This window comes from Elephantulus edwardii, unplaced genomic scaffold, assembly GCF_000299155.1.
Source record: "Elephantulus edwardii isolate Elephantulus edwardi_28Jun2011 unplaced genomic scaffold, EleEdw1.0 scaffold00236, whole genome shotgun sequence".
NCBI lineage: Eukaryota > Metazoa > Chordata > Mammalia > Macroscelidea > Macroscelididae > Elephantulus > Elephantulus edwardii.
In genome coordinates, this window is record NW_006399986.1 from 1,262,898 (window position 1) to 1,283,947 (window position 21,050).

General features: G+C 46.8%; 1 protein-coding gene across 2 annotated transcripts in view; it reads right to left on the reverse strand.

The window, feature by feature from the left end:
* Positions 1-13,550: 13,550 nt before the first annotated feature.
* Positions 13,551-21,050, reverse strand: part of MEIS3 (Meis homeobox 3) — a 19,455-nt gene continuing 11,955 nt past the window's right edge. For both annotated transcript variants that reach the window (XM_006898635.1, XM_006898634.1), the window contains exons 7-12: positions 18,195-18,306; positions 17,864-18,012; positions 14,896-14,972; positions 14,646-14,704; positions 14,456-14,539; positions 13,551-13,606 (exon numbers count right to left, since the gene is read on the reverse strand). In XM_006898635.1, the coding sequence (XP_006898697.1) occupies positions 13,557-13,606; positions 14,456-14,539; positions 14,646-14,704; positions 14,896-14,972; positions 17,864-18,012; positions 18,195-18,306 (531 nt within the window). In that variant the 3' untranslated portion in view covers positions 13,551-13,556. The remainder of the gene's footprint in view (positions 13,607-14,455; positions 14,540-14,645; positions 14,705-14,895; positions 14,973-17,863; positions 18,013-18,194; positions 18,307-21,050) is intronic.

Below are 21,050 nucleotides of genomic sequence, written 5' to 3' on the forward strand. Positions count from 1 at the left end.
CAGGTTATTGATGAGTCTCCCTCCAGTCCTGATGCCACACTCTTCCTCATAGAGTCCAGCTTCTTGGATAAATTGCTAAGCATACATATTAAATAGGTATGAAGAGAAAATACAACCCCGACTCACTCCCTTCCCAGTTCCAAACCATGCAGTGTTCCCTTGCTTCTTTTGCATCACAGCCCCCTGATCCCGGTATAGGTTCCTCCTGAGCACGGTCAAGCGCTCTGAGATTCCCACTCGTCCCAGCATCAGCCACACCTTGTCATGATCCACACAGTCAAATGCCTTTGCATAGTCAATAAAGCACAAATAGGCAAACATTCTTCTGGTATTTCTTACTTTCAGCCAGGATCCATCTGACATCAGCAATGATGATTTGTGCCATGGCCTCTTCTATATCCTGCTAGAACTTCTGGCAGTTCCTTATCTATGTACTGTTGCAGCCATTTTTGAATAATCTTCTGCAGTATTTTGCTTGCATGTAATATCAATGATATTTTTTTATAATTTCCACATTCAGTTGGATCACCTTTCTTGAGAACAGGAATAAATATAGACCTCTTCCAATCCGTTGGCCAGACAGCTGTCCTCCAAATTTCCTGACATAGGCTGGTGAGCGCATGCAAGGCTGCATCTAATCATTAAAACGAGTCAATTGGTATCCCATCAGCTCCTGAGACCTTATTTTTTTGCCAATGCCTTCAATGCAGCTTCTACTTCCTCCTTCATTACCATGGGCTCTTCTTCACATGGTCCTTCCTGAAAATTTTCAGTGTCAATCAATTCTTTCAGGTACAGTGATTCTGTGTATTTCCTCTCTCTTCTTGTGATGCTTTCTGGGTCATTCAATATATTGCCCTAGCATCTTTCAGTATTGCAACACGAGGCTTAAATTTGTTTTTCAGTTCTTTCAGCTACAGAAATACAGAACAGTTGTGGTGGATTGGGTCTTTGTATTTAAAAGTCGGTCTGGTCCTGCCTGAAGGTGAGCCTTTAGCTTGGCCCAGTTGAATCCTGGAGGTTAAGGGTTTTTTTATTTACAAGTTCTATGGATGCTAAAAAAAAAGTAAGGGAATATCATGAACAATTTTATGTCAATAAACCTGACCACTCAGATCAATGGGAAAATTTCTTGGAAGACAAGATACCAAAGTTCACTCCAGAACAGATAACCTGAATAGTTAAAGACTGCATAAGACCATGACTGAAAAAATAGAAGGATAACTAGTAAAACATGTATGGAGACCCAGGGGAGGAAAGGGTAGTAGCAGAGGGGAGAGGATGGGGAGGAGCAAAACTACAGGGTTGCACAGTTTGGTGGGTGTAGGGAGGGGGGAAGGAAATGGGAAGGGTCGGGCTGGGACCTGAAAAGATTGGGGATGAATGAAGAATAGTGTGAAATACAATGTATACGAACTTCATAAGCAAAGCAACATAGAATTAAAAATAGAAACCAGGCTCCAAGGGCTTCATGGATAATGCCTACCAAATATCTAAAGGAAAATAATATCAACCAACATGAATAGAATAGAATAGAATAGAATAGAATAGAATAGAATAGAATAGAATAATCTTCCAATTTATTACATGAACACGGCTCCACTCTTGGCACCAGTAGCCAGGAAATCAAAAAACGTATTGCGATGGGAAAGTCTGCAGTTAGGGACCTCTCTAAAATACTTAAGAGCAACAGTGTCTCTCTGGAGACTAAGGTCCACCTGATACAGGCCATGGTTTTTGCAATCACTTGTTATGCATCAGAGAGTTGGACAATGACTAGGGAGGATAGAAGGAGAATTGACGCTTTTGAGCTGTGGTGCTGGAGAAGAGTATTGAATATACCATGGACTGCCAAGAAAACAAACAGATTCATCCTAGAGAGGGTTAAACCAGGCTGCTCCTTGGAGGCAAGGATTCTGGGGCTTCGTCTGACATACTTTGGACATGTTGTAAGGAGAGACAGGTCTTTGGAGAGGGGCATCATGCTGGGTAGAGTAGAGGGACAGCGCAGGAGGGGAAGACCCTCTATGAGGTGGATTGATTCAGTGACTGGGGTAATCGGGATGGGTGTGTCAGAGGCAATGAGATTGGCACAGGACAGAGCACAGTTTAGGGTCGCTATGAGTCACAAACGACTCCACGGCACATAACAACAACAACAACAACAACCAGACAATTGCACTAGATTAATTGAGGTTGTCCACAATGTCAGCGGGCTTGGTTTCACAGTCAACACTGTTGGTACCAGCAGTCAGGAAATGAAAAGATTAATTTCACTGAGAAAATCTGCTGTCAGGAACAGCTCCAGAGTACTAAAAAGCAGCAACGTCAGTCTAAAAATTAAGGTGCATCTGATCCAGGCCATGGTCTAAGGATGATCAAAGAAGAATCAATGTCTTTGAGTTGTCGAGTCTAGAGCATTCCATGAACCGCCAAGAAAACAAACATGTCTGTCCTGGAGAAAGTGGAACCAAGTTGCTCCTTGGAGGCAATGATTTCGTTCATAGGGTCACTATGAGTCATCTACAACTTGATGGCACTTAACAACAACAACAACAACAACAACAACGAGAGAGTTCTGTTGGCCTGGTGGATGGAAAGTTATGCTACCAAACCAAAGGTGGGTTATTTTAATCTGCAGCCCTCAGGCCTGGTTTTAACTGTGTTTGGTCAAGCATTCTAAGTGGCATAGCGCTGGTCTGTCCATTTGCTGTACAGAGGTAACTTGTGATTACTGTGATGCTGAACATTGTGACACTGATGTGTCAAATGCAATAATGGTCACCCATGGTAGACAGTGTTTGGTGGAGCTCCCTGATTAAAACAAGCTTGGAAGTAGGAGTGGCATCCACTTCTGAAATAGCTTGCCTCTGGAAACCCCATGGATTGGAGAAACGATGAAAGTTACACAAGTGTTCAAGTCTTTCGTTCATAGGATCGCTATGAATCGTCTATGACTCGAAGGCACTTAACAACAACATCTTACATAGTTTGAGAATGTTGCCAGGAGGGGCCAGTTGGAGAAGGGCATCATGCTTGGAAAGGGTGGGGGGACAGCGCAGGAGAGGAAGCCCCAGGATGAGACGGATTGATACATTTGACTTGGGGTGATGGGGTTAAGTGTGTCAGAGACGGTGAGTTTATCTCAGAATAGGACAGTGTTAAGAGCAGGCAACTTGGTGACACATAATACCAAGGCAGGCAAAAAGGAAACTACAGACCTTTATGAACAGAGGCAAATTCTTCATAAAGCCTCATCCCAGCTCTCAGATTTCATGACACCAAGTTGTACATTATGCTGCCTTAACCTTCTAACATGTGTATGATCTGTAGTGTTGTCTCTATTTTTATTTCTGTTATTGTGTCTTCTTTTCCTCTTCAGTATTATTGTGCTTTATAAACAAATAAGGTTCCTTCCCCTCATTTAAAATTATAAATCGTCGAGTGGATACGGAGCCGCACCACCTGTCCTCACACGTAATTCGCTTTCACCAGCTGCTTCTCAGGAGAAATAGGGTCAGTCTCCTCCCAGGTGATCCAGACTCTAAAAATTTGCTGGAGGATCAGCTGTGAGTTGGCTCGGACTCTTGACAGTACAGAATAACAACAAATAAATCCAACGGAGCAGTGACTCGTGCTCATGGCCAGCTGGAGTTTATCCAAGGAATGTGAGGTCGAGGTCGATTGCACATTTGAAAATCAATGTAGCTTCACCGTATTAAACATCGGGGAAACATCTGACAAATTGCAGGGCTCCTGTGACCTTGAGTAAACGCCTTAGTCTCTCGGCATCACCACTTTTGTTGTTTTTTTAATCTCTGAAAAGTGAAAATAGATAAAATGTCCATTTTTTTTTACATAGGTTTCACTTTGTCACAGAAACCTTGGAAAGTCCTTACAGGTTTTGGGGTTTTTAGTGAGTCTAAGAATAAAGCAGAGTTTTCTGCAGAAAGTCAAGGACTTGTAGGCTTCAATATAGACTCAAGCTCAATATCAAGAAAATAAAGATTCTCGCCATCAGGCCAATTGGCAATTTCCTGATGGATGAAGAAGAGATTGAGATTGTTGATAACTTCAAGCTTGCTTGGTTCCACAATCAACACTCTTGGCACCAGCACTAAGGAAATAAAAAAAATGAATTCCACTGGGAAAGTCTGCTGTCAGGGACCTCTCCAGAGTGCTAAAGAGCAATGATGTCAGTCTAAAGACTAAGGTGCACCTGATCCAGGCCATCATCTTTGCAATTACTTGCTATACATCTGAGAGCTGGACAGTAACAAAGGATGATAAGAAGGAAGATAGATGCCTTTGAGTTGTGGTGCTGGAGAAGAGTGTTGAACATACCATGGACTACCAGGAGAACAAACAAGTCTGTCCTGGAGAGGGTGAAACCAGGCTGCTCCCTGGAGGCAAGGATTTTGAAGCTCTATCTCTCCTAATTTGGGCACATTTCCAAAAAGGACCAGTCCTTGGAGGGGGACATCATGCTTGGAAGGGTGGAAGGACAGCCCAGGAGAGGAAGACTCAGGATAGGATGGATTGACTCAGTGACTGGGGTAATGAGGGTAAGTGTGTCAGAGTCAGTGAGACTGGCTCAGGATAGAGCAGGGTTCAGAGCTAATGTACATAGGGTCACTATGAGTCACAGGTGATTAGATGGCACATAACAACAAGAAAAATAAAGCAAAGCACGATTCTCTCAGGGATCGGAGTAGCACATAAAAACCACACCAGGTGCTGTAAACAGGAGGGAATACAGAAAACCAGCTGAGCCTTCAAGAATGATGCTTAGATATGCCCCAAAGAGACAAGAGCTGCAAAATAAACTGATACACACACACACACACACACACACACCCATGTTTGTTGCAGTTTTGCTTACATTATTAGAATGGAAACACCTCAGAGGTCCACCAACAGAGAAATGGCTAAAGCAGCTACAGTCCATTCAGACAGTGGAGTATTAGGCATCACCGAAAAACCATCCGGAGTGTGGAGGGTTTAAATCGAGGGCCTTTTGATTAACGTCTAAGAGCTTAATCACTGTACCACCAAGACACAGATACACAGGCCAACGCAGCTTCAGAGTCAGGGACACCCCTCACACTTCCACGGACGTGCAAGCAGTGATGCGTTTGATGATGCTGACACCTCTCTCTCTATGTCCCAGCCAGACACACACACACAGTAACACACACAGTCTCATGAGTTCTCTCTCTCTCTCTCTCTCTCTCTCTCACACACACACACACACACACACACACACACACACACACACACGCCACAGCACAGTGTCACAGCCGTGAATACAATCATTCCTCAGCAACATCTATTCACAGCCCCTCTGGATCACTCTCTCAGGCCAACTGGTGGTGATGTCAGTTCCAAAGACAATCCCTTGCTCACTCCGGACCCCAACCCTCAAAGTCCATAGCAGCAGCGCCCACAGACCCACACCTGCCCCGGAGCCCACCCACCCAGCGCCACACATGTCACTCAGAGACACCCCCTCTGCTGCCGGTCACTCCCCACACGCTCCAGCCCCACCACACTGCCTAGATTTCGGGGGTCCAGAGGGCAGGTTACTGACTCCAGGAAATGGGGGAGGTATTTTTAGTTACAATTAACCTCCCACCCAATTTCCCTCCTCCCTGGCTGCACGTCCAATTGGTTTAATTAGAAAGGATTAGGAGAGAGGCCTTTCCAGTCGCCTGGAGAAGAGGGAGAGGGAGTGTGGGGGGGATAGGCCCCCTCCTCATCTCAGGCATGACTCCAGTGCCCCACCCCCCTCCACAGCTGAGCCCTTCCCCAGATGGCAGGAATCACATGATTAATACAGCTGCCTCCTGGTGAAGGCGCCCCCAGGCCTGCCCCTTCCCCCATGACCGGTTCCCCATCTGCAGAGTGGAAGAGGTCAGTGAGTACACTGGAAGTTCTTCCTGTTGTCTAGCTGCCGTCCTTCCTGCTTCAGTCCTGACTAATTTAACCACTTGCCTTCAAGGTCTTCCCACGTGTTCCATGGGGGTGTTCAAGGATTGATTTTTTTTTTAAAAGCACATCACCAGGCCTTTCTTCCGAGGGTCTCTGGGAGGACCCAAACTTCCCACCTTCCCTTTGTCAGCTGGACTTGATAAGCGTGCAGTTGCCACACACCCAGGGTACTCCCTGAGGAGTTTCGGGGAGAAACATCAAAACAATACCTAACCCGGAAAACAGTTCCTTTTTATTTTGGCCTCCGAGATTCATTGACTTCTAGGAAAACCAACATCCCAGGCAGAGTCAGTGGTTAATGCACAGGCTTCTGAGAGCCAGGCTGCTGGGTTCAAATCCAGCTCCACAGACTCCAGCTGTGTGAGCCTCAGGGATGTTTTCTACCTCTTTGGGCCTCAGTTTTCCCATCTGGAATATAGGTGCTGGGGTCGTATGAGTCTCCTGGTAGAAGTGTCTACGACAGAGCCCATCACAAAGAGCATTAAAGGCTCCCATCCCATATCCTGATGATGACGATGATGATGATTACTACTATTATTATTATTTAGTTACATTTGTCACTTTTAATGTGGCCTAGTGAGTAGGGAGTTTCACTGACAATTCAAAGGCCAGTGGTTCAAATCTGTAAGAGGAAAAATGGACACTCGTTTACAGCCTCTGAAAACCCACTGGATGGTCAGCTATGGGTTAGTTTTGACTCAATGACATTGAGTATTTTATTTTTTTTTTTTAGTTTTGTTTTTTCTTTTTTTTCTATAATTATATTTTATTAATTTTCATAAACATTTACAGAGATTTTGGGCTTCCACTCATTCATTGTTGCACTATTCTCTTTACCCTCCTCCCAGTTTGTTCTTGTCCAAATGCCACAGTGCTTGTCAAAGCCAGTTCTGATTAATCTTCTTTGTCAGTGTATCCTTTGCCATTCCCTATCACTCCTCCCTGAGAGAGACTTCACCCTGAGTCATAAGGAAAAGGGGACGGCGTATTCTCTTAGCTACTTCCTGCTGAAAAGGGATGCTGTGGGTTTCAGGGTGAAGATCTTCTCTCACTACTCTAAAGGGCCCCTTTGGCAGTAGGAAACACATAGACTATTATGGAGATTGATTTTGGAATTCAGATGCACTCTTATTGATTGTGCTTGGCTGTACATGTACATATCCTTCAAGATGTATCATGGGGGTGTTGCAACCTAGGCATTGAGTATTTTAAAAGACTGAAAATGGAGCTCTGCTGATCTAGTTGGTAGAGAATTGTACTGTCAACCCAAGGGTAGTATCTCTCTGGTGGTTCAAATACCACAGTGGCTTCATGGGAGAAAGATGATCAATGTCTTCCCAAGCAATTTACTGCCAAAAGTCTCATTAGGGTTAACAGCATTCCACCCTACTGACTATACCGTTTCTAGCCAAAGACATATTTAAAGTGCTAAGGAGCAAGGATGTCACCTTAAAGATTGAGGTGCACCTGCCCCAAGCCACAATACTTTCAGTTGCCTCATATGTGTGAAAAAGTTGAACAATGAATAAGGAAGACCAAAGAAGAATGGAAGCCTTTGAATCAAGGTGTTAGCAAAGTGTGTAAAATATATTGTTGTTGTTGTTGTTGTTGTTGTTGTTGTTAGGTGCCATCAAGTCTGACTCATTTGAACAATAGACCTGGACCCTGTCCTATCCTGTGCCCTCCTCACCGTGTCTGACACGCTCCAGCCCACTGCTGCAATCACTGCGTCAATCCACCTGGTTGTGGGTCTTCCTCTCTCCCACCGTCCCTCCACCTTCCCAAGCATGATGTCCCTTTCCAAGGAGTAGTTTCTTCTAGCAACATGGACTGACAAAAGATCCCTGTCCTGGGGAAAGTGCAGCCAGAATGATTCTCAGAAGCAACGATGGTGAGACTTCATCTTGTATACGTTGGTATGTCATCTAGCAGAAGGGGCCAGTCCCTGAGGAAAAACGATTATGTGTGGTGGAGTAGAGGGTCAGCAAAAGAGAGGCAGTCTCTCAGGGAGCTGCAGTGACATCGAAGTGACACCAGGTGTCTCAAGCACCAGAGAGATGGTGAAGATGGGACAGGATGGGACAAGGTTTAGTTCTGTTGTTATGTGGGGTCCCTATGAGTTGGAGGGATATATAAGCTTCATTGGAAACTATGGTACATCCACAAAATGGAACATTACACAGCATTGGAACAACAATGAACTCGTAAAACACTACATAACATGGGGGAGTCTGGAGGATATTTTGCTGAGTGAAGTATCTCAGTCACAAAAGGACAAATACTGCATAACTCCACTGTTACAAAATAGGACAGACATGGGGCGGGGGTTGGGGAGAGAATGAGAAAAGAGTGGATAGATAATGAATGAACACTGCTTTAGGTCAGAAGAGGGGAAGAACTGTCCGAAAGGAATATATAAGCTATGTAATATTAACGTATGCATGTATTATATGTAATATGAATATATGATAAAGTATGTAAAGGTGATATGGAACAAGGTGTGCATTGTGGGGTGGGTTGGGGGAAGGAAAGGGGAAGAAGAAAATGTACAACAATGAAAATATAAAATATTATTTTTTTAAAAATAAGCTCTATTAGTTTTGACTCTTTGGGGAACCCACTTAGACAGGGAGGCTTGTTACACAGCTGTAGCTGATACACACAGGATGTCTGAGGGGTACGTGGGCCAGGAACTTCCCATTATTTTTTTAAATATTTTTTTTATTTTATTATTTTTGTGTGTCTGTGTACTATCAAATCACATCTGACTGGTACAGGAGGAGATGGCCCCTCCTTCCCCGGCAGAGCATCTGGTGGATTCAAACTGTGCACCTCTGGGATTGTAGTTGCAGCTTCTTGCCACTAGGCCACCAGAGCTCCCCGGAACTTCCCATTATTATCGTCATTGATGACTGATCAGCTTCCAATTGACAGACGAGGACTTGAAGTCTGAGGAGACGCACAAGGACTCAAGACAAGGGGGGGGCGCTCTTTTCTTTTTTTAAGATTTTATCATTAGAAAAAAAAAGTCAACAACATCAGAGAAAGGAGGTAGGGGGAGAGAGAAGGGGGTGGGTGGGAGGATGAAGTGAACCTCCCCAAAAGTGGGGTCCTGGCTCTCCTTCCCTGACAGTTCAGCCCACCTCCAACCCCTTCTCTGTCCTGGGGGTGGGCTTTCCAGCTACATCTTCCAAAGACTCAGGGCCAGGATCTCAGCTTTGCTGGCAGAAGTCGGCAGAAGCGGGGCTCACAGCCTTGGGACCCCAATCTTTGTCCTTGAGATAATATCTTCAGTGAGTTCTCAGACCCTTGTGTGTCCCGGCGGGGGCTCCAGGGAGGTAGGTGTTGAGTTGGGGGGGCCTTTGGAGGTGGGGTCCTGGAGCCAGTGGGCCAGGTGGAAACAGGGGGCCAGGTGTGAGCCTGGGAGTCACAGTCTGGAGGCTGGGGTCTGTGGAGAGGGGGAAGGAGAGACATCGTCAGAAAGGGGAGGAGGCCCACCTACAGTGGTCCCCACCAGCCACAAAGCGAGACCTGAGGGGAGAGACATGGAGAGAGGATGGATGGGAGGGCAAAGAGGGAGAGAGCAGGGGGAAGGATGTGGGACAAGCAGAGGGTCTGAGAGACAGAGCCACAAAGGGAGAGAAGGACAAAGAGGAGAAGAGGGGACAGAGAGAGAGATACAGCGGAGTGACTTGAGAATCTGATAACCACAAAGAGAGGTGACAGGATGAACAGAGAGGCTGAGACCCTGCGAGGCAGGGTGATAAACCAGGAGATCAAGGGAGAAACAGAGAAACACAGAGGGAGCGAGAAAGACAGGTGAGATAAGAGAGCTACAGAAAGGGAGAGGTTAGAAAGAGCTACTGAGAGAAAAAGTGAGAAATAGACTCAGGGAGATGGAGAGAGAGAGAGCCAGAGAGAGGGAGGGGGACAAAAGAAAACCGAGAGAAAGAGAGACGTACAGACAGAGAATCGGGGTAGAAATGGAAGAATGAACGAGTGACAGGAGGAGGCAAGGAGCTACAGAGACAAAGGGTAAAGGACCAGAGAGGGCCAGGTGAGAGAAAGGAAGAGGGGAGATCCAGGGAGAGAAAAGGACTGGAGCTGGTTAGGCTCTGGGGAAAGGATCTCTGGGGGCTTAGCAGGTTAGGTGTTGGGCTGCTAACCTAAAGTTTGGCAGTTCAAATCTACCAGCCACTCTGTGGGAGAAAGCTTTGGTAGAGCTGCTCCTGTTACGATTTACAGCCTCAGAAACCCAGAAGAGGGCAACCACGAGTGAGAGTCACCTCAGAAGCGCTGACTTAGGCACGGTGGCTTAAAGGGCTTCTGTCTGGGGAGACCATGAAGATGCTTTGGAGGTGGATGATGGTGATGGTGACACAACAGGATGAATGTAATTTTCACCACTCGAAAATGGTTACATTCAAACTCATGGTTGTTGAATCAAAATTGACTCCTAGCTGACACACTCCCTGTGACTCTTGGGAGGCTGTAAATTGCACGGGAGGAGATTGCCCATCTTCAAGCTGCTGGTGGATTTGAACCCCTGGGAGTTAGCAGCACTTCCTGCCCACTAGGCCACCAGGTCACCCTTAAAAATGATGACAATGAAAAAAAAAATAAAATGGAAAAAAAACGGTGACAATGACAATTTTTTTATACATTATTATAGTAAAAATATACATATTTAGACAATCTCCGTCTCAGCCACTTCTGCATGTGATGTAGCTGACATTTTCACCTCCTCATTCCACAGCATCCCATTGCATCAACTCACTCTCACTGCCCTAGATCCTGGTCTTACGTTACGCACACTTTGTTGTTCTTTGTTGGGCACCACTGAACGGACTCTGAAGCAAAGAAGCCCTTTATGGCAGAGGAGGAAACGGTCCCCGCAGGGTTTTCAAGGCTGCGATGTTCATGGGAGCAGAGGTGACACAGAGGCGTGGTGGGGTTTGCACTGCCAACCTTTTGACCAGCCCCTGGGTGCATAACCACTGTGTTATCAAATTCACTTTTATCAAGTCATTTTATGACTGATAACAGCCACATAGAATAGAGCAGAACTGTCCCTTAGGGTATCTGAGGCTGTAACTCTCTATTGGAACCAACAGCCACGTCTCTCTTCCATGGAGCTGTAGTTGTTGTTGTTATGTGTCCTCGAGTCACTTGCGAATCATAGCCCTAAACCCTGCTCTATCTCTTGCCAATCTTACTATCTCTGACACACCTACCCCCATTACCCCAGTGATAGAATCGATCCACCTCATCGAGGATCTTCCTCTCCTGCGCTGTCCCTCCACTCTCCCAAGCATAACGTCCTTCTCCAAGGACTGGTCTCTCCTTGCAACATGTCCAAACTATGTCAGATGAAGCTTCAGAATCCTTGCCTCCAAGGAGCAGCCTGGCTTCACCTTTTCCAGGATGAACCTGTTTGTTCTTCTAGCAGTCCACAGTATATTCAATGCTCTTCTCCAGCACCACAGCTCATGGAGCTGTTAGTGGGTTTGAACTGCTGACCTTTGGGTTAGCCACTCAATTCTTAAACCACTGCACCACCAGAGAGCCTGCTGTGCCACCATGAAGTCTCTATTTTACTTTATTGTTTTTTGTGTGTGTACCATCAAATCGGATCTGACTGGTACAGGAGGAGATTGTCCCTCCTTCTCCAGCAAAGCATCTGGTGGATTTGAACTGTGCACCTCTGGGATTGCAGTGCAGCTTCTTGCCACTAGGCCACCAGAGCTCCCTTGCCACCATGGAGTCTTACATGTACTTTACCACAATAAAATCTAACAAGCACAAGAGAGAAAATCAGGTATGAGAATGTAGAAGAGGAAAGAATGAGGCACACAGAGAAATTAAAAGAGAGACAGAGGAGGAGGGAGAGGTAAAGAGATAGAGAGGAAGGGAGAGAAGAGACGGGAAAGGGGAAAGACAGACATGGTTGAGGACGGGCAGGTACTGGGGACCTGGGTGTAGGCTGAGAAGCCCCCACCACCTTGTAGCTCCCACCCTGTAGTTATCAGATATTCAGGCCATGTCATGCCAGTCATAGGGACTGGCCACAAGAGAGCTGAGACCCTCACTCACCCACCAGGCCCCCCTCTCCCCTGGCAGGACTCCCAGCAGCTCCTCTATTGCTACCAATTGGCCCAGGTCTCTTATCATGCCTTTCATTCACCCACCACACCCAGCCTGCCTTGGCCCAGCCAGGTGGAGAATGGATGGATCAATGGATGTGTCATAGGTAGGTGAGATGATGGATTAGTAGATATTGGGTAATAGATGTGTGCTTGAGTGGATGTAGATGAGTGTGAGGTTGACTGTTATTGTTATCACATGCCATCAAGTCACCTGTGACTCATAGCAACCCTATGGACAACAGCTCTGAACCCTGCTCTATCCTGAGCCAACCTCACTGTCTCTGACACACCTAGCACCATTACCCCAGTCACTGAGTCAATCTACCTCATAGAGGGTCTTCCTCTCCTGTGCTGTCCCTTCACCCTCCCAAGCATAATGTCCCTCTCCAAGGACTTGTCCCTCCTTGCAACATGTCCAAATTATGTCAGACATAGCTTCAGAATCCTTGCCTCCAAGGAGCAACCTGGTTTCACTCTCTCCAGCATGAACCTGTTTGTTCTCTTAGCAGCTCATGGAATATTCAATACTCTTCTCCAGCACCACAGCTCAAAGTCATCAATTGTCCTTCTATCATGCCTAGTCATTGTCCAGCTCTCTGATGCATACTTGTGAAGAGCATGGCCGGGATCAGGTGCACCTTAGTCTCCAGACTGACATCATTGCTCTTCAGTACTCTGAGGAGGGCCCTGACAGCAGACTTTTCCAATGCAAATTGTCTTTTGATTTCCTGGAGGCTGGTACAAAAGTATTGATTGTGGAGCCATGCAAACTAAAGCCGTTAGCAATCTCAATCTCTTCACCATCTATCATGATGTTGCTAATTGGCCCAGGGGTGAGAATCTTTGTTGGGTTTTTGGTTTTGTTTTTGTCTTATGTTAAGCTTCATCCATATTGAGGTTTCACTCCTTGACCTTCTGCAAAAAGTGATTCAAGTCCTCTTCAGTTTCAGCAAGCAGGGTTGTGTCATCTGCATGGTTGACTAATGGAGGGATATATCTAGATGGGTAAGTGGAAGGATGGTGGATAGATGGGTGGAAGGATGGATGGTAGGTGGATAGATTGAAGAGGGGAATGAACGGGTGAGGTGGAGGGATAGGGGTGTGGGGTGGGGTGGGGAAGGGTGAATGGATGGATGGATGAATAGATTAGTGGGGAGGTTGGGGGGGTGGGGATGGATGGGAGTGGGGAGTGGAGGGAAGCAGGATAGACAGGTGTATGGATAGATCATAGATGAGTAGGTGGGTGGGTGGGTAGTTGAATGGATAACCTTCCACCAAGTCTCGGTGCATCCTGCCCTGTCTTCCCCAAGATGAGCTCACTAGTGGAGTGTAGAGACCTCAGGGAGGCTTGAGAATTCCATAACCCCTAACTCTGTGCACCCAGACCTTGGACACTCACGCATATCCTGAATCCAGCATCTATAGATAATGCCACTCTCCTTCTAAGTTCAAACTCATCCCCATTGATCCTGGAAAACAAGATTATTTTCATCCATTAAAAAAGGGTCTTCACCAGATACACCCCACGTGCCCCTAAATCCCTTTTTCCCCTTCCTCCACTAGGTGGCCCTCTGTCATGGCGCCTGAAGCATCTTTTACAGGGGTGGTTGCTGCCTGGTGTCACGGCACCTCCAGGCACAATGGAATGAAACATGGCCCGCTCTTATGCGATGTCTGGGCTCAGCTGTGGTTCAAGCTGCTGTGAACCAGAGTGGTCACTGTATTAGTTCATCTTGACCTGGAAGCTCTGCTGAACCATACTCAGCATCATAGCAACCCTGAGAGTTGAACAGGAGCTTTGCATGTGAAGCACTGGTCAGGAATTGAACTCGGATCTCCTGCACAGGTGAGAATTCACAACGAGAACATGCCAGTGTTTTGAGACTGGGTGTGGAGAGAGTTGGAATAAAAATAAGATGGAAGGGGAGCTCTGGTGGCCTAGTGGCAAGGAGCTGCAACTACAATCCCAGAGGCACACAGGTCGAATCCACCAGATGCTCTGCCGGGGAAGGAGGGACAATCTCCTCCTGTACCAGTCAGATCTGATTTGACGGTACACGCACACAAAAATTAAAAAAAAAAAAAGATGGAAAAAAAAAGGTGAGAATTCTACCACTGAACCACCAATACAGTGGAGCCTGCAGATGTGAACTGTACATGGAAATGTGATGCTCAGGCATTTGTACCTTCCTCCTCCTCCCCTGTTATGCAAATAAAGGTGCTGCATTATTCATTAACTCCATTTCAGAGGCTGGGCATCTGGGAAGGGGGCGCGGCCTATCACGGGGCGTGGCTTATCCTAGAGGGCTGGGCCTTACCTGGTTGCCGGCTGGTCATGTGTGGCTGAGTCTCTGTGTAGCCCCCCATGGACTGGCCTTCGGGGCTGAAGGCTGCACCTTGCCCTGTGGAAAGGTTTGAGGGGTGCACACTGAGCCCCAAGATGCCTGGGTCTTGATTGGGACACTCCCGGGGAGTCCCAGGTCGTCCCGCCCCACCTTTACCCTTTACCTGTACGGTTGGATTGGTCAATCATTGGTTGTACAATTCGTCTCCGGGCGTTAATGAACCTGGGTGGACGTCAGGGAAATGGAGGGGTGTAAAAAGAGTGGGAGAGGGCCAGATGAAGGCGCAGACAGGATGAAGGGCAGAGAAGACCAAGGAGGGGCAGAGCGAGGCTCTGAGGGGCGGCGCGGCGCCTTCAGCACCACGGACAGCGCCCGGCGCCTCCCCATAGCCACCTTCCTCACAGCTTGCTCACCAGTTGTTGACTTGCAGGATGGTGAGCCCCGTGTCTTGTGCCAGCTGTTTCTTCTGCTCTTCTGAGGGGTACGGGTGCTGCGACCACCAGCGAGAGTCACTTGCCTGCCTGCTCCCCGCCTGGTCCCCCAAAATCCACCAGCTTCCCCCCTCCTCCCCAGTCTGTGGCAGGCCTGGGAGTGAGCGCAGCGCAGACGTTCTGCCCGCTCCAGGCAATTACTCCCCAGGCGTCCCGCCTCTTCCAGCAATTAGAGGCTAATTGGCCGCCCCACTTAGGGAGCTGTCAGGCGAGAGGCGTGGCTGGACAGTCCCCTCCATCAGGATCTCTGTGTGTGCCCCCCTCCCTCTTCCTGTTTCTCTGATTCAGTCTGCGTCTTCCTCCCGCCATCCCTCCTTTTCCTACCTCTCTCCATCTCCCTTTCTCTGTCTCCTTCGAGGGCCCTGTCTCTGTTTCACCCTCCCCCTGCCTCTCCCTGTCTTTCTCTACCTGGTTCAGTCTCTTGCACTATCTCTCAGCCCCTCTGGAACTCACTCTTTGCCTCTGTTGCCCTATGTCCCTCTCCAAGTCTGTTTGACCTTCACCTTGTAGCTCTCTGAGACTCACTATCTCTCTGTGACCCAGTGCCTCCCAGCCTGAGTTACTGTATTTCTCAGTCCCTCAGTGACTGTCTGTCCCCCTCTGGCTGGCTTTGACTTGCCCATACCTCTCCCTATCTCTGTTTCAGCCTTTCTAGGTCTCTCTCTGTCTCGCTTGTCCAGTCTCTCTGAGGTAGTGTGGTGTAGTGGCTGAGGAAACATTATTGTGTATTTGAACTCATTTCTGGCTGTGTGATCTTGGGCAAATCCCTTGCCCTCTCTGTGCCCCTGTCTCTAAGTACAAAGGAGACAGTCACAGATTCCACCGCCCCTATTTTGAATAGGTGATGGGTGGGGAAATGATTGATGGATAGAGGAATGGATGGGTGGGTGGGTGGCTGGGTGGGTGGATGGATGGATGGATGGATGGACTATAGAAGGAAATGAATGAATTAAACACCCTAATTAGCTGAGGGTAACTTTAGATGCTACAATTGCTCTGTATGCACTCAGAGCAGCATGGGAATATAGACAGCCAGAAATTGGAAGAGAAACTGGAATACAAGACTAATTGCCTTTACAAGAAAATTTAGATCAAAAGGGGGAGAATGCAGAAAAGAATTTAAAATTCTCATGGAATTCCAATATTCTGGACTCAGTTAAGTTGGATGAGCTCTTGATATTACTACTCTGAGATATTTTTAAAAATACTTTAAACCTTAAATCAAAACAAACATTCCTAAAGTCTTCTTTGAACCAAAGGAGTAGCAAAGCACATCTGCTTCAAAACATTGTACTTTTTAAAAGAAATAACCATGTAAGACACATTTATAGGAGCAACTTGAAAGGTTGGATGAGAAGCTCAGAGGAGAGTGAGGTAGTGTGATGGTGAAATAATTGAGAACAGGATGTAAGAAACGTAGCTGACTGGAAACATGTAACCACTGTCAGTGAATTGTGCGTGGAGAAACTGTTGAACTGGTGTATTGTATTTTTTCTGTCTCTGTCTTCATGAAGATAGAAGAATAGGTGTCTTTGAGTTGTGGTGCTGGAAAAGAGTAAACATACCATGGACCACCAAGAAAACTGACAGATCTGTCCTGGGGAGGATGAAATCAGGTTTCTCCTCAGAGGACTTTGAAGCTCTATCTCACGTACTTTGGGCACATAACCAGTCCTTGGAGAAGGACATCATGCTCAGAAGGATGGAGGGACAATGCAGGAGAGGAAGACCTTGGATGAAATGGATTGACACAGTAACAGGGGTAATGGGGCTGGCAGTGTGTTTTGGAGTCAGTGAGACTGGCTCAGGATAAGGTGAGGTTCAGAGCTATTGTATATAGGGTCACTATGAGTTGCAGACAACTCGATGGCACATAACAACAACAACATGCTCATTTAAAAACCAGTAATAGCACACCCATGTTTATTGCAGCTTTGTTCACAATAGCAAGGAGTTAGAAACAACCCAGGTGCCCATCAACAAACGAATGGATAGAGAAACTGTGGTATATTCACACAATGGAATACTATGCTGCTTGAAAAACAAGGAACTCATGCAATATTATTCAAATTGGGTGACCCTGGAGGACATTATGCTGGGTGAAATATCTCAGTCACAAAAGGACAAATACTGCATGGTGCCACTGTTGTAGAATGGGACTGATATCAGGGTTGGGTAAGACAGAAAAACTGGATAAATTGTGTATACTGCATTGAAACAGATGAGGGAGAGAATAATTTAAAAGTGATATATGATAGGGTTTTATAGTTATCAAAGGAGTCCAAAATTAAGGGTGCATAGTGGAGTATACCTGGGGCAGTGGGAGGGGTGAGGGGGGATTGTATACCAAAGAAGGAATTTCTCAGAGGCACACGGTTCAAATCCACCAGATGCTCTGCTGAAGAAGGAGGGACAATCTCCTCCTGTACCAGTCAGATCAGATTTGATGGTACACACACAAAATATAATAAAAATTTAAAAAAAAGAAGAAGGAATTTTTCTTTTACTTTTCAAAGACAGGAGCTAACTGGGGCGGGGACGGGGGTGAGGGCTGGGCAGGAAGAAAAGTGCAACAATGAATGAATGGAAATCCAAAATCTCTATAAATGTTCATTAAAATTATTTTTAAAAATGAAAGAAAAACCAGTAATAATGAAGACACTCTAAATTGTTCCTGGTACACAGGAAGCCCTCACATCAGCCTGCATGCACTTCCTTGAGATTTTCTCCATTAAGCGTATCCTTGTCTATGTGTGTGTGTGTCTGTGTATGTGTATGTGTGTCTGTGTCTCACTTAAGTCTCCTGCCTCTGGGTATCTGTCAAGTTTCATCCTCCCTGTGGTCCGTCTCTCTGTTCCCATCCTGCATCCCTGAATCACACGTCTCTCACCGACAGATGCTGGAACAACCAGGCCCGCATGATGTTGGTGGCCACCTTGGGGAAGATGCCTCTCTTCTTGCTCCTACGTCGTTCCTGGTCCAACTCTTCATCCTCCCCTCCAGAGCTGGGGGAGGCTACGCTTGTATCCAGCCCGTCTCCTGAGGAAGAAAAGCATCACACTGTGTCTGTGGACAGTGAAGGCCACGTGCACTAAGTAGCCAAGAACCCTGCTCCAAGACCGCAACTCCACATCCCAGCCTCCCTTCCCCCTCTGTCTTAATTCCAGTCTGACTTTGATCCTCCGACTCCCTCGTCCCTCCCTGTCTCTCAAGCTTCTCACCTTGGTCGCTGGAGTTATCTCCACTCTGGGAGGCTAGGCCCCCACTGGATGGACCTGGGGTCCCCAAATGCACAGACCCACTGTCCTCAGGGTCTCGAATCCATGTATTGTTCTGAAAAAAGCAAGGTCTGGAAGTTAGTGAACAGTGGTTAAAACCATGGGCTCTGGAGCTGGGACACTTGGGTGTAAAGTCCCTCCTTGTTGCTTCCTGGCTGTGTGACCTTGGCCGAGTCACTTCACCTCTCTGTGTCTCCACTTCCTCAACTGGGACACCAGCCCCTCCTGACAAGATAGTCAGGATTAAATGAGTTTATTTCTGTAGAACCAAATCCGAACCATTTGCCTTTGCATCGATTCTGACTCACGGTGGTCCCACCTGTATCAGAGTAGAACCATACGCCATGAAGTGTTCAGAAGTTGACCTGAAGAACAGACCAATACGTCCTTATTCTGAGGCACCAGTGAGTGGACTCTGTCAACAAGTTGGTTAGTCGCAGAGCACTTAACTGGGCCCTTCAAGAAGTCTAGCTTTTAGACAGGTTCGTGTTGTTGTTGTTGTTGTTGTTGTTTTGTACCTTCGAGTTGTAACCAATCCATAGCTGACTCTCCAGCAGGTTTTCAGAGGCAGTTAATTGCACGGCAGGAGATTACCCACCCTTACCCTGCAGGGCAACTGGTGGATTTGAACCGGGTGCCTTCAGGATTGCAATGCAGCTTCTTACCACTAGGCCACCAGAGCTCCCAAGAGCAAACCCAAACCCACTACTAACAAGGTGCTTCTGATTTATGGCACACTTCCATTGGATTTCTAAAGCTGTCCATCTGTAAGGGAGGACACTGTTCACCTTTCTCCTGATGAGAGAATGGTGGATTTGAACTGCTGACCTTTTGGTTAGCAGCACAGCATGCCTTACACTGTGTCACCAGGGCACCTTAAAGCTACTTGTTGCTTTATAAAGAAAGCTTTTCACAGCCCCATGATAGCTCGCTGGACAGCTGGCATCTAGATGTGTTTCAGCATTTTCCACATTTTTAGACAGTTAATTGGTGCATATATTGTGTATTTCAAAACACTCCCCAGCAGGGTTTGGGGCTGTCACCTCACCGGCCAACTCATTAACATTTCTGCAGCCAAATGAATGAATATTTAACTAAGTGGAATAAATAAAGGCTATTAATAGCCTTGCATTAGTTCAGGTCATGTTTTGCTGCCAAGTAAATTTGCTCTAAATTTATGGGAGGGAAAGTAATTTCATTTTTAGAAGCTGCAGTTTCTCCAAAGTGCAGATAAGAGACCATGGACCTGTTTTTCCTTTATTCAGACCTCAACACAAATTATGGGAGCCTGACAACGTTGAGTGGCCCCTCTGCCCTTAAGAGGTTCTGTGTCCTAGGAGTTTGACCTCCCCGATGGAAAAAAAAATGTAAAAAACAAAACAAAACAAACCCAGTAAACCTGTTCCTATCAAGTCACTGTCAAAACACAGTAACTCCATGGGTCACAGGGTAGAACTACTCCATGGAGTTCTCGCGGTGGAAATCCTTACAGAAGCAGATTGCCAGGCCTTTCTTCTGTGGGATCACTGGATGAGTTTGAAACAGCCTCGAGGTTAATGAAAACTCAACATCGACTCACTGACGTGGAGCTGCAACAGGCTCAGGGCTGAACCTCCAGCAGGTTTTCTGAGTCTGTGAGTCACATGGAAGGAGATTGCTCATCTTCCTCCTTCGTGGATTTGAACCTCCTGACTTTTGGTTGGCAGTGCAACTCCTTACCCACTAGGCCACCAGGGTTCCATTAGACTAATGGCTGAGTGCTGACCACCTGCGTCACCCAAAGGACCTAGGACCCATCTATATGATAGCATCAAGACTTCCTGGTCAATTGAGAGGAACCAACAGAATGAGGTGAGGGCAAAATTGAAATATTTGTCCCTGAGGTCCCCCTAAGTTGACTATGGGAAGGTCTCAGCTCTTTTTTATTGTTATTAATTATTTTTTATGTGTGTACTGTCAAATCAGATCTGACTGGTACAGGAGGCGATTATTCCTCCTTCTTCAGCAGGTCATCTGGTGGATTTGAACCATGCCCCTCTGGGATTGCAGTGCAGCTTCTTGCCACTAGGCCACCAGAGCTCGCAAAGGGATCAGCTCTTAACAAGCAGGTTTCTCCTCTCACCAACCCTGTTTGATCTTGGTAACCAATGAAGGCTGAGTCTACACTCTGGCTACCTCTGAGCCGGAAGCTCTGTAGCCACCTGTAAGCTGTATCCAATCTCTGGAGCTGTAACTAAGTCTGGACAGCTGTGTCTGTGCCTCTGTAATGGCATCTTAGTGCTTAGAGCTGATCTATACAGCTGTGTCTGCAGGGCTATATCCAATCTGTGGGACTTTCTGTAACCAGGCTAATGCATCTGTAACTGCAGTGATAGGACTGTATCTTTGTCTTCCTGGCTGCATATTCATCTGCGTGTCTATATTTCCATCTACACGTCGGCCCTGTGGCTGGAGGCTGCGTCAAGCTGACCGACTAGAAATAACCCTGTGCCTCTATTTTGAAATGTGTCTATGGCTGTAAAGTGGTCTGTGATGGGAGGTGTGCGTGGGATATCATCCTGTTGAGTCGGAGTCTATGTGACTATGCATTGATTGTGTATTAGCGTCTTCTGTGTGCAAACGCACATGCTCTGTAGTTGATCTGGGTTAAAGGGAATTGTTACCCTGTTTGTTTGGCTGCATCAAAGACCAGGTGTCTGTCTCTTCATTTGTATAGATGTTAGGCATTTGCAGTGCAAATTCTGTGTCCATGGAAAGCATGCACGCACGCTGCTGTGTGTGTCAGAGTCTGGCTTTATG